At 37.3% G+C, this 17,143-nt stretch overlaps 1 protein-coding gene across 15 annotated transcripts in view; it reads right to left on the bottom strand.

The window, feature by feature from the left end:
• LOC106868068 (parathyroid hormone 2 receptor) overlaps positions 1-17,143 on the bottom strand; it is a 729,233-nt gene that overhangs the window by 48,246 nt on the left and 663,844 nt on the right. For all 15 annotated transcript variants that reach the window (XM_089359396.1, XM_089359371.1, XM_089359332.1 and 12 more), the window contains one exon: positions 5,378-5,463. In XM_089359396.1, the coding sequence (XP_089215522.1) occupies positions 5,378-5,463 (86 nt within the window). The remainder of the gene's footprint in view (positions 1-5,377; positions 5,464-17,143) is intronic.

The raw sequence follows: 17,143 nt of genomic DNA, 5'->3' as shown, positions 1-17,143 counted from the left end.
CTGTCTGTCTGTCTGTCTGTCTGTCTGTCTGTCTGTCTGTCTGTCTGTCTGCCTGTGTCTCTCTATATATGAGACAAGAAACATGCACGTTTCATGCACCAAAGCACTAAAATGTTTTACTGCATATCTGCAGGGAAGTTTTACATAAGTGCAGTCATGTATACTCTCTACATGCATTTATGTTCCTCTAACTATATGCTATTAAATCCGATTTAGCTTTCTTGTGTTTGTATTTCGGCAGATATGGATATCTTCAGTGGACAAGAGGTGATAAACAGTAATTTCTCAGCATATCAACCCGGGCATTAAACATCCTATAAAACTCTTTTCCTCTACTCACACGCCTGGCCATCTTGTCCTCACAGTCGCCAAGTGTGAAAACTTTATTATGCTCACTTCAATTTAACACGGCAACCGGTTCCAACAGTTTCCTTTCCATTCACATTAAGCAGTGCACTATGTTACCAGCATTACACATTTCCCTTCTTTAAAAGCCTTCATCAAGATACAGACATTACACTTGATGGAAACAGTTTTGATCCTCACTCTTTATACACATACAATATGTATCTAAATCTCTCCAATGTACTATAAACTTTACGTCTCAGAATCTCTAAAGTATAATAACGCGATGTAAACTGCAACTGAAAGTCTAAGCTTTCTTTTCAGAATCAGAGTACTGTTCAGCTCTGATCATCTGCTGACTTTGTACGAAGCTCAATTTAGACAGACTTTGAAGTCCTGTTCACATCTCTGAGACGGCATTACACGTACAAAAATGTCCACACTATATTCAAGATTATTTAACTGATTGCCAAAGTTTCATCACCGTGGTACAAATACTGATTAAGATTCATACCATGCTGTTTCTCCTCTCAGCCTCTTCTACTGTTATTTTCACAGCTACTACAACTATCACTATTTGAACCAATATATTCCATATACTATCACTCGGGCCCAACCGATTGATTCGACTCATTTGTCTCTCATTAGTGTTTTTCTCCTACTAGATTCCGTACTAGAAAAATTTTCTTGCTGTTCTTGTTTCAGAACAGTAATCTTATGGAATTCCTTTCCTATCAAAGTTACCTATTTTGATCTCGACCCACCCAGATGTTCATTTTTAATGTCAACTATAACGATTGTGTCAGTCTCGAGGACTTGTAAAATTAGTGGGCTTGGTTCTGTTTGACGACTAACTAAAGAAAATAACACACACACACACACACACACACACACACACACACACGCACGCACGCACGCACACAGACACAGACACACACACACACACACACACACACACACACACACACACACACACACACACACACACACACACACACACACACACACACACACACACAGAGTGGATCTTCGCTGTTGGACGATAAGGTTTCAGTTGTTAGATCTTTGAATTAACTATTGAATTTACGTTTAAGTGACTGAACATTCATCATATACGCGTATCATTGACGAAAGTTTCAGAGACTATCAGTGTGACGCAGTGTATGACATGGTTGCATCTTCTGAATTACAGCTCAATTCGGCTGAAAGGCTTTTGTACAGTTTCTACCCGATTCATTCGCAAGGTATGTGTCAATCTGAGGCTATAGAAAAGGATTTTTGCCCAAGATTTCAAGCAGTAGGATCGAACCTAGGGCCTCACAGCTGCGAAGTAAACTTCTTAACCTTTCATACATACTGGGCTCCTTCAACATGTATACACGTGCAAAACACACACACACGCATACGCACAAATACGCATACGTATTTATGTTTATGATAGATATCAGTTAATCTTGTAAGAGGAGGGTATTCGATGTCGGTTTTGAACACCACTTGCCTGGAGAGTCCTTTCTCGTGATTTAATAACTAACCAAACTGTTCTTTAATGTAAATTTCATTCCTGTAACATACTCTTGAAATTACTGGGTTTTATAATTTAATATCAAAACTTGCTGTTACATTCGTCTCTGTCTGATTTTAATTCTTCAGTGTTTAGTTAATTAATTAACGCTACAGATTTCATCGTGCACGAGAATATTGAAAGCTCTGTCAATATGAAATTATGAATTAGTTAGTTTCTAACTTAACCCTTTTGATACCGACCCGCCTTAAACGCCTCTAGTTCTATGATAAAAATCCCCTCTTTTGTTGTTGGTCTAAACTGTAACCTTCCAACAGCATTTTATGTTAATTTATATTTCCAACACCAGTTTAATAATGAGATATATTTAAAAAAATTCTTCAGTATCATTAGCATTGCGGCATTTTTTATGGCTCTTTCACGGTGTGAATTCAAATTCCACCGAGCTCGACTTTGCCTTTTATCCTTTCGGAGTCGATAAAATAATTATCAAGTATACCTTCCCTAGAATTTTAGGTCTTGTGCTTAGAATAGAAAGAATATTGATTTAAACAATAAGGCTGTGAGCTGGCAGAATTGTTAGCACGCAAGCAAAATGTTTATAGTCATTTCGCCCGTCTTCTTGTTCTGAGTTCAAATTCCGCCAAGGCTAGCTTTATCTTTCATCCTTTCGGAGTCGATAAAATAAGTACCAGTTGAGTATTGAGGTCGATGTAACCGGCGTACCCTCCCCCGAAATTGTTGACCTTGTACCAAAATTTGAAATCAATATTAGTTGATTTCAAAAGTAAGTGTATTTCAACCGATGTATGTTACAAAAGGGTTAAACGATGAAATATGTTTCAGCAATGATTAATCACAGATTTCAAAATTGGCAAGCATCTATGATACCGATGCTTGTTATACGAGAAAATCATAGTCAGCAAAAACTAACTGAACGGGACGAATCGATAATACATCGGCCTCTTGGTAGAAAATACGTGACAATCTAACACCAATCACTGTCACTGAGTTGTTCTTCGGTTTGGACATCTAACGTCTTTTGATCCACTATACAGAAGAAAATATTAGTAAAATGTCATACACTATTGTGTGTATGAAATATTAAGCGAGAGAGAGAGAAGAGAGAGAGAGAGAGAGAGAGAGAGAGAGACGGGGAAGAAAGAAAGAGACAGGAAAAGAAAGAAAAATTGAAATATAGCGTTAAATTGGACTATCAAAGACATACTTAATTTATGGCAAAAATCGAATGTTTGAACAAAAGTATGAAATACGAAAACGGAAGAAAAGAAAGAAAACCATACAAACAAGAAGAAAACGTTGTCACGACCCAGAATTAATGAGGTGTAACATCATATAAAAAAACAATGGATATATCAAACTAGAACCATTATCCAATAAATATGTTGTTAATTAATCTGCCGGCAGGCAATGTTTTGTAGATCTGAAAAGAAAAAAAGAAAGAGAATAATGAAGACAAATTATAAACAACTTTTGTTCAAGGCACACACACACACAAACACACACACACACACACACACACACATACACACACACACACGCACTGTTCTCATATACCATACACTATTTTATTCATTTACTTGTTTATTCATAGACTCCAGCCATGTTGGGGCATCGCGTTAAATCGACTCCAGTACTTAATTTAAATTTGTCATTAATTCTATCCGTCCCTTTTGTAGAACTTCTAAGATATAGGAATAAACATACCAAGGTCGGTTGCAAACAGTGAGAAACAAACACAAGTACAGAGACAAATACACGCACATACACACATTTGGGACCAACTCACACCCAGTTTCCGTCTACCAAATTGCTTGTCAAGTCATTGAGGCTTTTCTATCCGTCCCTTTTGTAGAACTTCTAAGATATAGGAATAAACATACCAAGGTCGGTTGCAAACAGTGAGAAACAAACACAAGTACAGAGACAAATACACGCACATACACACATTTGGGACCAACTCACACCCAGTTTCCGTCTACCAAATTGCTTGTCAAGTCATTGAGGCTTTTAGTTGAAAACACTTGACCAAGGTGCTGCACATTGAGACTGAACCTCGATACCACATAGTTTGGAAGCAAAATTCTTCACACAGTCATGCTTATATATATATATATATATATATATATATATATATATATATATATATATATATATATATATATATCAAACAATAAGCAACACGGATTTCAAAAGTGATTGTAGTACGCACGTTTCATGCTACTTCAATTTATTTAAGTAATGCGAGCATTACCTTAAATGCAATATGAAGAGCAATCTTCAGCTGCACGAAAATGCAGAAAAAAGACATATTATAAATGTGGCATCATATCAAATCCAAGAATATATAAGTCCATCTTGACATAGCGGAGTCTATCAGGCTAGAATCAATTACTAGCCTGATAGACTCCGCTATGTCAAGATGGACTTATATATTCTTCCTCACATTTGGATTTTTATGTATGCTCTCTCCCACTTGGATTTGATATGTTGCCACATTTATAATATGTCTTTTTTCTGCATTTTCGTGCAGCTGAAGATTGCTCTTCATATTGCATTTAAGGTAATGCTCGCATTACTTAAATAAATTGAAGTAGCATGAAACGTGCGTACTGCAATCACTTTTGAAATCCGTGTTGCTTATTGTTTGATTTTAATCACCTATCCTTTTGGGATGCGATATTCGGGTGCCTTCGCATAAGTACCATATTCAAGCCTTGAATATATATATATATATATATATATATATATATATGAAGTGATGGTTTGTTGCCAAATTAATGTGGCAGTCCCAGGAAAGGGAAAAATGCTACTGCTATTTAGCCCCAGGAAACATCGTTTCCAGTTGGCCATGACACATTTTCTATGTCCTTATGTTTTCAAAGAGGGGACTGTATAAATCTCTCTGAGAGATTTAGAAATGTAATATTTCTAGTACACACACACACACACACACACACACACACACACACACACACACACACACACACACACACACACACACACACACACACACACACACAATATGTAACGGAATTTTTATCTCTGTTAAATTTGTTGATTGCTCATGATTATGTCTTCAAATTTTTCAATTTACCCTGACCATTAATATAGATTAAATGACATTCAGTGCATTTTGAAAACGATCAACAGGTGAAACATCAATTAGATTTTGAAACATAACGAACAATAAATATTTCATTTTAGTTACCCGTTGTATTTTTTGTTTTGTCAATGTTTTTATGTTTAACGATACGTAAACATACACACGCACGTCTCTCAAATATATATATATATGGGAGACTACATGCTTTTATATATATATATATATATATATATATATATTGTTATTATGTATCAGTGTATGTGTGCATTGGTCCATGTATGATTGCTTAAACAGCCGTGAATATATGTATGATATAATTACATACGATATATAATAGAACCAATAGGTTTTAAAGAATATAAATATCTTCTACGTACCTTTACCTAAATTTCTGAGCTTCAGGGGAATTAGCAGCATTAAGTTTAGTGAACAGTATTCTCACCACATTTAAAAAGAAAATGAAATTCATCTGCAATTAAAGAGAAATTAATTAGTTATGGTCATCTACGATTATATAATGGTATACATACATACATACATGCAAACATACATACATACATACATACATATATATAGTTGTATATATATGTATATGTATAGTGGTATGTATATATATATAGTGGTATATATATATAGTGATATATATATATATATATATATATATATATATATATATATATATATATATATATATATATATATATATATATATATATATGTATATATATATATATATATATATATATATATATATATATATATATATATAAATATATATATATATTTCCATCCTTGTTTTTGTATACATTCGCTGCTTTCTTCCAAGGAATCTAATGCTCTTAGCTTAGCTTTTCCTTGGGGCTGGCTAGATAGGAGCAATATCGAAAATAAGCAGCCGAAATTACAAGGATAATCTGCATCTCGACTGAAGAAAGAAAACTCCGAATGACCTGTCCGTGTTTTCTTTGTATCGTCTATCTGGATGTTTTGTCCCTTTCTTGTATCACCTAACTGTCTGGATATTTTGTGTTCTTGTCCCATTCTGTATTATATATATATATATATATATATATATATATATATATATATATATAGCGGCGTACGTACACTTTGTCTCTTATATGTAAGTACACATTTTTTCTAAATCTTGTATGACTCTATTTTTGTGTATCAGCCCCTTCACCCTTATTCGTTCATTCCACTGTTCGTTCTTTCGTTCCCCCTCTCTCACATTTTCTTGCCTTCTCTTCTTTCCCTCCACTTTTCACTTCACTGTGTCCCTGTCATTTTTTCTCGCCCCTCCCTAATTCTTTTGTCCCTCTGCCTCTATCTCTTCTCTTCCCACGTGACCAGTGTTCGGTCAAGCCTGACCTTTCTTTTTTGAGCGGCTGTTGTGCGTGCAACATCGTTATTTCTCCCTGTGCCTGTGAAATCTTGTATCCCAGCTGTAAGGCCTTATTTCCATACACAGCAGCTGAATTTTATTCGTCCTAAGTCGAAAGACATCTGTTGTTACGTCCCGTTATTATTCCTACTGTATTTGTGAAACATTGTTCGTTTTTTTCCGTCCTTGTTTTTGTATACATTCGCTGCTTTCTTCCAAGGAATCTAATGCTCTTAGCTTAGTTTTTTTCGATGTTATTATTACTATTATTATTATTGTTCTTATAATAATAATAATAATAATAATAGCAACAGAAAAAAGATGGTATAAACACACGCCAGAAAAGGTCACAGAAAACGAGAAAGCAACCATACTCTGGGATATGCCAATACACACAGATAGAGAAATTAAGGCAAATAGACCAGATATAGTTGTCAAAGATCATGAAGGAAAAAAATGCCTTCTAATTGATGTTTCAATACCAGCAGATGACAACGTTTCTCTAAAAGAAATGGAAAAACTTTCAAAATACAAAGACCTGGAAATAGAGATAACTCGAATGTGGAATCTAAAAACAGAAACAATTCCTATCATAGTAGGTGCCTTAGGTATAATAAAAAAATATTCAGACAAATACATAACAAAAACACCAGGACTTACAAATATATATAACATACAGAAAATTGCACTACTGGGTACTGCACACATTCTACGCAAAACACTTTCAATACAGTAAACATAAGAGCACCACAGCAAACCACAGCACATACCCAAGGCGCACAGAGCTGCGCTCGGTAGTGAAGTGAAAGCACGTTATAAAAATAAAACTACTGAATAATAATAATAATAATAATAATAATAATAATAATAATAATAATAACAATATTAATAATAAAAATAATCATAATAAAAATAATACTAATAACATCGAAAAATATCTTAGGAACGAGAACCCAAGTTCGAAATTTCCTCAAGACACCTGATGAAGGTTAGCCTAAACGTTGTGTTAACAACAAGTAAGATGAGGACAAATATCCGTCAAATGTAAATAATGTATATATATATATATATATATATATATATATATATATATATATATATATATATATATATATATATATATATATATATATATATATATATATATATATATATATATATATATATATATATATATATATATATATATATATATATATATATATATATATATATATATATATATATATATATATATATATATATATATATATATATATATATATATATATATATATATATATATATATATATATATATATATATATATATATATATATATATATATATATATATATATATATATATATATATATATATATATATATAGGCGCGGGAGTGGCTGTGTGGTAAGTAGCTTGCTTACCAACCACATGGTTCTGGGTTCAGTCCCATTGCGTGGCACCTTGGGAAAGTGTCTTCTGCTATAGACTCGGGCCGACCAAAGCCTTGTGAGTGGATTTGGTAGACGGAAACTGAAAGAAGCCCGCCGTATATATTGTATATATATATATATATATATATATATATATATGTATGTGTGTGTATATGTTTGTGTGTCTGTGTTTGTCCCCCCAACATCGCTTGACAACCGATGCTGGTGTGCTTACGTCCCCGTAACTTAGCGGTTCGGCAAAAGAGACCGATAGAATATGCACTAGACTTCCAAAGAATAAGTCCTGGGGTCGATTTGTTCGACTAAAGGTCGTGCTCCAGCATGGCCACAGTCAACTGACTGAAACAAGTAAAAGAGTAAAAGAGTATAAATATACCTATATATACATATATATGCATACATATATATATATACATATATATATATACATATATGTATTCATATATACATATATATACATACATATATACATATACATACATACATATACATATATACTTATATATATGCATATATATATATATATATATATATATATATATATATATATATATATACATAGATATATACATATATATATATATATATATATATATACACATGTTTTATGATTTTTACTTTGTATTATATTATACTTATTTATCGTGCATTTATTAATTTTTCTATATGTGACTGTGGATTTTCATGGATGTGTTCATGAACTATTTTTATATTTTATACTGTGAAACTTAATTTAATTTTAATTTTTGATAAATTGAATTTAATTGAGTTTTAACTTGTAAATTTGGATTTTTATCCCTAATATTATTATCACTATTTATACACACACACACACACACACACACACACACACACACACACACACACACACACACACACACACACACACACACACATATTTGTTTTGTAGTTTCAGCTCAGAGCTGTGGCCATGCTGATGCACCGCCGTTTTGCTACAGTGTTATTACTGAGAGCCTCCTCTAATATGTGGCACTTGTTGAAGAATGGAGTTTGATGTAGCTACCCTCATTTGTACCTCTTGCCGTGTGGTAGATTCATCTGGGACTCTCGACAGTAAGAGGTCTAGCCTTGATTTAAAAACGCCTGCATCTACTTTGTGCAGGTTCCTTAGGCTCTTTGCGAGAACATTAAAAAGATGTAGGTCCCTGAAACACAGGCTATTGCAGTAACTGCTCTTGAAGCACGATGGCATTACTGGGATCTTTGTAGTGTCGACCCTTTGTGACATTGGTGTAGCGATCGATGCCAAAATTTGGCACAATTCCTTCCAGGATCTTCCATCTACCTGATGTATATTACTGCATACCTCTCCTGCCTTCGCTCGAGGGAGTAAAGACATAACTGTTTCAGCCTTTCCCAGTAGCTGAGCTGTTGCAATGAGACGATTTTCTTTGCGAAGCTTCACCGGATTGCCTCAAGGTCCGCTGTTAATTTTATACCGTTGGGTGACCATAGCTAGAGCAGTATTCCAGGCGGCTGAGAACGAATGTCCTCCATAAGACCATCATCGTTTCCTTATCTCTGGTTCTCAATGTTCTTAGGATCCGTCCAGCCAGTCCTCTGCACTTTTTCGCCATCCTGGCAATGAACATTTCGAAAGAGGTACCATCACTCATGTCGATACCGAGGTCCCTGACTGATTTAGGCTCTGGGATTGAATTTCTCAGTGGACGATTGCACCCTGTAAGTTTCATATTCAGTTTTGAACTCTGGTAGCGCAAGGTTTGGAATTTTTTAGTATTAAACTGCATATTATTATCTTCAGCCCATCTGTAAATTGAGTCCAACTCCTGCTGCAGATGTGCAACATCGCTGGGGTTTATCTTTCAGAAAGTCATGTAGCCACTCTCCAAGTTTTCCAGCTATGCCGAGATCACGCAGTTTGTGCTATATCATACCATGATCCACTTTATCAAAAGCTTTTGCAAAATCAAGGTATATTACGTCCACATTTGAGTTGTTGAGTAACTGCCTCAACGCCCAGTCATAATGTTGTAAGAGCTGAGTCAGGCAGCTCTTACCTGGTCAAAAGCCATGTTGAGTATCACACAACAAGTTATTTTTTTCAAGGAATGCGATTGGTTTCCCTCTGACTATCCGTTCCATGACTTTTCTGATGTGTGAAGTCAGAGAGATAAGCCTATAGTTTTTGGCATCTGCTGTGCTTCCCCCTTTATGAATTGGGCACATTATTTCCTTCTTCAGCTTGCTTGGCAGTCTGCCATTTGCAAGAAAGCTCGGGAAGCGAATTTGGAGGAGTTTTGACAGGGCACGCTTACACGGCTTGAAGAGGATGGCTGAGAAATCATTAGGACCAGCAGTTGAGTTTGCGTCCACCTCATCTATGGCTAGTAGTATATCTTCTTCGCTAATGTCGATGTATTCCATCGTAAGTGCCCCGCTGGTTATGGGTGAGGCGGCAAAAAAAAAAACACTGTTTCGTTCACTTGTCTGTGTTCCAACGGAGTGATAAAGACAGTTTTGAACTGGTCATTCAGTATCTCACTATATCCTGGTTGGACTATCTGTGAAGGAAGGGACCCTGTGTTGCAGCGCATTGAAGCTGTTTCTTTCGCGTAATGAAAAGAGGCCTTTGGGTTTGACTTAATGTATTTTATAACCCAGGCTTTGTCTGCTCTCTCCCTCACATAGGATTGTTGGAGGCTCTTTTCAATCTCCATCAGTATTGTTTTTAGGCGGGACCTTTCGCTACTTTTGGGATGTTGGTTGAGTCGATTTGCAACCTTCGTTTGTCGTCTCATGAGGATCTTCTTCTCCCTTAGAATCTTGTACCTATTTGTTTTGGCCTTGTGCTCTGGGACATATTTCTGGCATATGGCTTGCACAACAGACATGAAATATTCTAGTTTCATGCCAGTGTCTAGTGTGGAGAGACATTTCGGCCAGTCCTGTCTGAGGATCTCTTTTTGGATCGATTTCCAGTCTGCTTTATGGTAGTTCAGATTGGAGAGATTTCGGGTGCTTTCTTTAGGCTGTATGTCTCTGGTTACTTTCAGCCCAGCATAGACAGCTCTATTACGTTGTGATCCGAGACTAATGTCGGCGTCACTTTCACATCATGAACGATGTCCATATTGTTCGTGAAGCAGGGATCCAAAATGTTATTCTCCCTAGTTTATCTGAGTATAACTTCTCCATGAATAAGGCATTAGTGAGGTTGAGCAGGGACTCCACGTGCTTGTTTGCAATGAGTCATTCCTGAGAGCATGAAGCCTTGTTTGCGCTTGGTGTAGTCAGGTTAACTGCTGCACAATCTTCTGCGCCATGCACAACAAAGAATCTTGCGCATAACTTCTCAAGAGCGCACTTCTTTTCTATATTTTTTCTTTGGAGACGATTGTTGCCTTTTCTCAGGGAAGTTTTTCTCCTTAAGGCCCCTGTAGTTTTGGAGGGGTCTCGGGTGAGCAAACCGACAATTTTTCCGTCTTCCCCATGCCAACATTTGCCTTGCAGGTTAAATCAATCTGCAGGTCCATGAGTGCCTTCCAAATTTCTTCTCTTCTCTAGGGTTTTGGATTGTATTGGATCCTCCATGGGGTTTTCTGTTTTTTGTTTGGTGGGTTGGGGTTTCGGTTTTGGTTGTTTTATTTTTGCCCTTTGCCTTTCTCCCTTTCCTTCTTTATGTTTGCGTTCGTGTTCTGTCCTTCCTTTTCTTGTGGTGGGAATTTTTTCCTCTAGTTGTCCAATGAGGTGAGGGCTCCGTTCCTTTGTAGGACCCATGGCACAGAGGGGCTTCTAGTTGCTGCTTCCTTGGGTCCCCTATCCTTTTCTGCCTGGTCGTTCACAGGGGTGGGTGATCCATTCTTTTGACGAACCACTGGATCAAAGATACTTCTGGGTTTTGCTTCCTTTTCTGTATCTTTATAAGCCTTGCTCCAATAATTTTCCATTATGACATCCAGGGTGTCAATGTGTGGTCTGATAAGCATACAGGATCGGATGAATTCATTTTTCTTCTGCTCTATCTGATCAATTGTTCTACAAAAGCCATTGTCTTTCAGTGCAGCAGTGATGATGTTGTTTGGCGGATGGCCGCTAGCAACCATCCATGCACGCAACAGAAGATTCAATTCTTTCTTCTCCCACTTTGGTGCCATCTTCGTTTCTTAAGCCCAGAGGGGGAGTAGAGGATAGAGAGGAAGTGAGAGATAGAAGGAGGTAGAAAAGAAGAAACATAGAGGGAGGAATAGGAAAAAAGAGAGGGTGATATGAAGGAAAGAGAGAGTGGCTGTGGGGTGTTAGAGAGACAGAGGGAGGTAGAGGAGGGGGAGACAGACAGAGTGAGGGAGAGGAGGAGAAGAGAAAGGGAGACAGAGTGAGGGAGAGACAGGAAAGGATGAAGGATGTGAGGAAAAGGGAAAAACAGGGTGAGAAGAGGGGAAAAAGAGAAGTATATGAGGGAGAGGGTGAGGTTACAGGAAGAGAGGTAGATGTCGAGAGAGATAAAGGAAGGGAAACAAGTGAGAAAACAGGAAGATATGAAAGGGAGGGAGAGAGATGAGAAAAAGTATAAGATATGGAAGAAAGAGGGAAAGAGGTAGGTGCAAAGAGAGATAAAGGGAGGGAGAGAAGAGCGGAAAGGGAGGAATATATGTGAGGGAAGGAAGAGGAAGAGGTAGGTATGAAAGAGAGAGTGGGAGAAGGTAACGAAGACGTGTATGAAAACGAAACAGAAATTCTAATTCTAATTAGGATTTATAATTCTAAATAATTCTAATGAGACAAAGTGAAAAGAAGAAACGATAGTGAAAAGAAAAGGGTTTCGTCATGATTTCTATTTTTCAAATGGAATGAAAACGAAGAGGTCGCTGCAAGAAAAGTACAGATTATGTTTCACAGTAAATTCTCAGAAAGTAAACAAACAATACGTCTTAACTCAAATTTCCATCCAGTATTATCAAAGATAAATGAAAATAAACAAATGAGAGGAATACTTATTCGCAAGAGGAAAAATTCCAATCCTTGTTCTTGGGCGAAGTTACTTTTAAAAACAATACCATTTTCTTCTTACACGCGGCCGCAAATGGAAGTACAATTTATCACGACGAGTTTTTTTTCGACGATCACTCTAACTGGTGTCACTGATTTTAGTGTAATATATTACGCTTTTCAAAACGATATATTACAGTAGACCGTTATGAAATAACAAGTACTATGTTTTTGTCAATTTTAGCAGAATTTTCCGTCGATTTAGGCAATCCCTCTTGGTTGTTTCAGGAGAACGAAAAAGAGAGTCTCTCCTCAACGAAACCGGAAGTATATATGTATATAAATATATACATATACATATATATGCATATATATACATATATATACATATATATATATACATATATATATATACATATATATATATACACATATATATATACATATATATATACATATATATGCACATATATATATAAGCATATATACACACAGATATATATATAAACATATATACACATATATATACATATATATATATACACTTATATATATACACATACACACACATATATATATATACATATATATACACATATATATACATATATATACACACATATATATATACACATGTATATACACATATATGTACATATAAATACACATATATGTACATATAAATACGCATATATGTACATATATATACATATATATTTATATACATATATATATATACATATGTATTTATATATACATATATATACACATACATATATACATATATATATATATACATAGCTATATATACATATATATATGTATATATATATATATACACAAATATATATATGCATATATATACATATATATACATATATATACATATATATTTTATTTATTTATTTATTTATGTGTTTCAGCCAAGTGGCTGCGGTCATGCTGGTGCACCACCGTGATTTTCACGTTCCTTGCATGGCTCTTCTCCCCCACCTGACATGGTCCAATCAAGAGTTTTGATGGCACATCTGGTGTATAAGAGAATTTGACACAGCTGCCCTAAACTGCGTCTCATTACGAGCCATTGGTTCGTCTGGTATCGTGGAGAGGAAAGCGTCAAGTTTTGTCTTGAAGACCTCCGCATCCATGTCTTGCATGTCTCTCAAATGTTTTGGCAGGGCATTGAAGAGCTGAGGTCCTCTGAAACCGAGGCTGCTGCAGCATCTCGTTCTTATGTGAGATGCAGTGGACGGTACCTTTGGCACCATGCAGTGGCGACCCGCGCGGGCATTCCTGTAGTACTTGATACCAAAGTTTGGCACCAGTCCTTCCAGTATTTTCCATATGTATATTATTACATATCTCTCCCGCCTGCGCTCCAGGGAGTAGAGACCTAGTGCCTTCAGTCGCTCCCTGTAGTTCATCTGTTGGACTGTGGCGATCTTTTTTGTATAGTGCCGCTGAATTGCCTCGAGTTCTGCTGTCCGCTTAACACTGTGTGGTGACCACAACTGAGAGCAATAGTCTAGGCGGCTCAGAACAAATGTCTTCCATAGAATCAACATGACTTTTTGATCCCTTGTACGGAAAGTCCTCAGTATCCACCCTGTCAGTTGTCTGCACTTTGCTGTCAACTTGACAATGTGCATGTGAAATGATGCATCACTACACATGTTGATGCCCAGATCTCTTACTGTTTGTGGTTCTGGGATTGCAGTACCTCCAGGCCCTGTGTATGCCAGTTGGGAGGTACTTGTGGTCTTGTAGCGCAGTACTTGAAATTTTTTTGCATTGAACTGCATATTATTTTGCTCTGCCCACTCATATATTGCATTTAGGTCATTCTGCAGGCTTACAATATCATCAGGATTCTTTATTGCCTAAGATATCTTTGTGTCATCAGCATAGCTAGTGACAGTGGCTCTCCGAGTGACCGTGGGCATGTCCAGAAGGGCCACTATGAACAGTACTGGCCCCAGAACAGTTCCCTGTGGAACACCGCTCAATATTTGTGTTTCCCTAGATAGTTCTCCATTGGCTGCAACTGTCTGACTTCTACCATTCAGGAAGTCATGCAGCCACTCTCCTAATTTACCAGCTATGCCAAGGTTTCGCAGCTTGTGACATATCAAGCCATGATCAACATTGTCAAAGGCTTTTGCAAAGTCGAGATATATCACATCAACATTTGAATGGTCAAGTAGCTGCTTCAGGACCCAGTCATAATGCTGCAAGAGCTGCGTGAGGCAGCTTCTACCTGGACGGAAACCATGCTGGGTCTCATTCAGCAAGTCATTTTCTTCTAGGAACGCAATCAATCTCCTTCTGACAATTCGTTCCATGACTTTGCTAATATGTGAAGTCAGAGAGATGGGCCTGTAGTTTCCAGCCTCTGCTCTGCTTCCACCTTTATGGATAGGACATATGGTGCCTTCCTTCAGCTTTTTGGGAAGTTTACCATTTGCAAGGAAACTCTGGAAGAGTATCCGGAGTGGTCCTGCTAATTCTTGTTTACACGACTTTAAGAGGACAGCTGGGAAACCATCGGGGACAGTTGCCGAATTTGAGCTCATTTCATTTATGGCAGCTATCACATCTTCCTCTTCAATGTCGATGTAGGTAATGGATGCAGTCCCCTTCTGCTGAGTGCTATTGTCAAAGAAATCAGCTGGGTTCTTTATCTGCATGTGACTCAGAGGAGAGGTGAAGACACTTTTGAATTGTGTACTGAGCACTTCACTAATCCATGTGGGATCTGCAGTCAGTGAGCCATTAGGCAGGAACAGGGGTCCTATCTTATACTGCACCGTAGCAGTCTCCTTTGCAAATCTATAGAAAGCCTTGGGGTTTGTTTTTGTGCTTTCTACTGCTCTCTTTTCCTTCTCTGCTCTCTCCTTTTCATGGGAGAGTTTAATTTTGTTTTCTATTTCTAACAGTGTTAGTTTTAATTTAGCCCTTTTCCTATCCTCCAGTTCTCTATTTAACTGGTTTGAGACCTTTGTTCTGTGTCTCATAAGGATTTTCCTGTCTCTAGGAATTCTATTGGCATGTTTGCTGGTCTTTCTATATGGCACGTATTTGGTGCATATGTCTTATATGGTTGACATAAAATGACTTAGTTTGAGGTCATTGTCTTGTATAGAAAGGCTGTCATGCCAGTTTTAATTTCGAATCTCTCTGCGAATTGACTTCCAGTCCGCCCCGTGGAAATTCAGGTTGGATATTGCTTGAGTCCTCCTGGTCGGGTGGGTGTCAGTGGGTTGTCTAGGACCATACATAGTTAATTCTATAATGTTATGATCTGAGAGAGATGTGGGCGTTATTTTCACATTATGGATTAGGCTCACATTGTTTGTGAAGCAGAGATCCAAAATATTGCTTCCCCTGGTTGGTTGGAGTATCACTTGTTCCATGAACAGCATGTTGGATAGTTCTAGCAATGATTTTGCCTGGCTTTGTTCATGCAGTGACATCCCAGAGAGGATGTGACCTTCAGGCCATTTAACATTTGGGAGGTTAAAGTCGCCTAGGAAAAGTATATTGATGTGTTGGTCCAGATTTGTCAGGACCTCTTCTATGCGTCTGAGGCTGTCCTCAAATTTACCTTCCTGCTTTGCGGTATTTGGTGGACGGTATGTTGAGCATACAACTACATCAATTTGTTTTATGTGTACTATTAAAGTATCACATACAGAGTTTGAGTGTGATAGTAGTAGTAGGGGTGTGACATCTTCTCGGATGTACATTGCAACTCCTCCATGACTTCTATCCCTTCTGTCTGTTCGGAGTACGGCATACTCTGGTATATTTATCTCCGCATCTGCTATATTAGGTGTTAGATGCGTTTCGGTAAGCACCATACATATTGCTTGATTGCATGTTGCTAGGTCTTTCAGGTATAGGAACTTGTCTTTGCCGCCTGTTCGTAATAGGCCCCGGATATTCAGTAGGAATATGGGTGTGATATCTGTGCAGGGGTTCCTGGTGTTAGCGGTGGCCATCCCTGATCCATCATCTGTGGTGGTCTTGGACAATGGTTCGTGTGGCGTTGACTCTGTACCCTCTGCATCCACGTTAACTGTTGTACCATTTTCTGGGCCACGCTTAAAAAAGCTTGCTGCTCAGCTACTGCAGTTCGTACAGCCTCTGCATATAGCCTTTTTTGGGAGCAGAAGGAATATACGGACTTCTCTCTTTGTGAGTCCTGTTGGTATTCGGTGGATTTTGTGTACGTAGATTTAAGCTTTCTGGTTTCCCTTTTCTGCGCTCCCGCTTATTTTGTTGTAAGTGGTTATCTACCTTGTTTAGCTGGTGGTATTTGGGGTGGGCAAATTTGCAGTTTCGTCCCTTTTCCCCGTG

Source organism: Octopus bimaculoides, chromosome 1 (genome assembly GCF_046866305.1).
Source record: "Octopus bimaculoides isolate indiv1 chromosome 1, ASM4686630v1, whole genome shotgun sequence".
Classification (NCBI taxonomy): domain Eukaryota; kingdom Metazoa; phylum Mollusca; class Cephalopoda; order Octopoda; family Octopodidae; genus Octopus; species Octopus bimaculoides.
The sequence above is the reverse complement of the archived record's forward strand: the minus strand, read 5'-3'. Positions and strand labels throughout refer to the sequence as shown.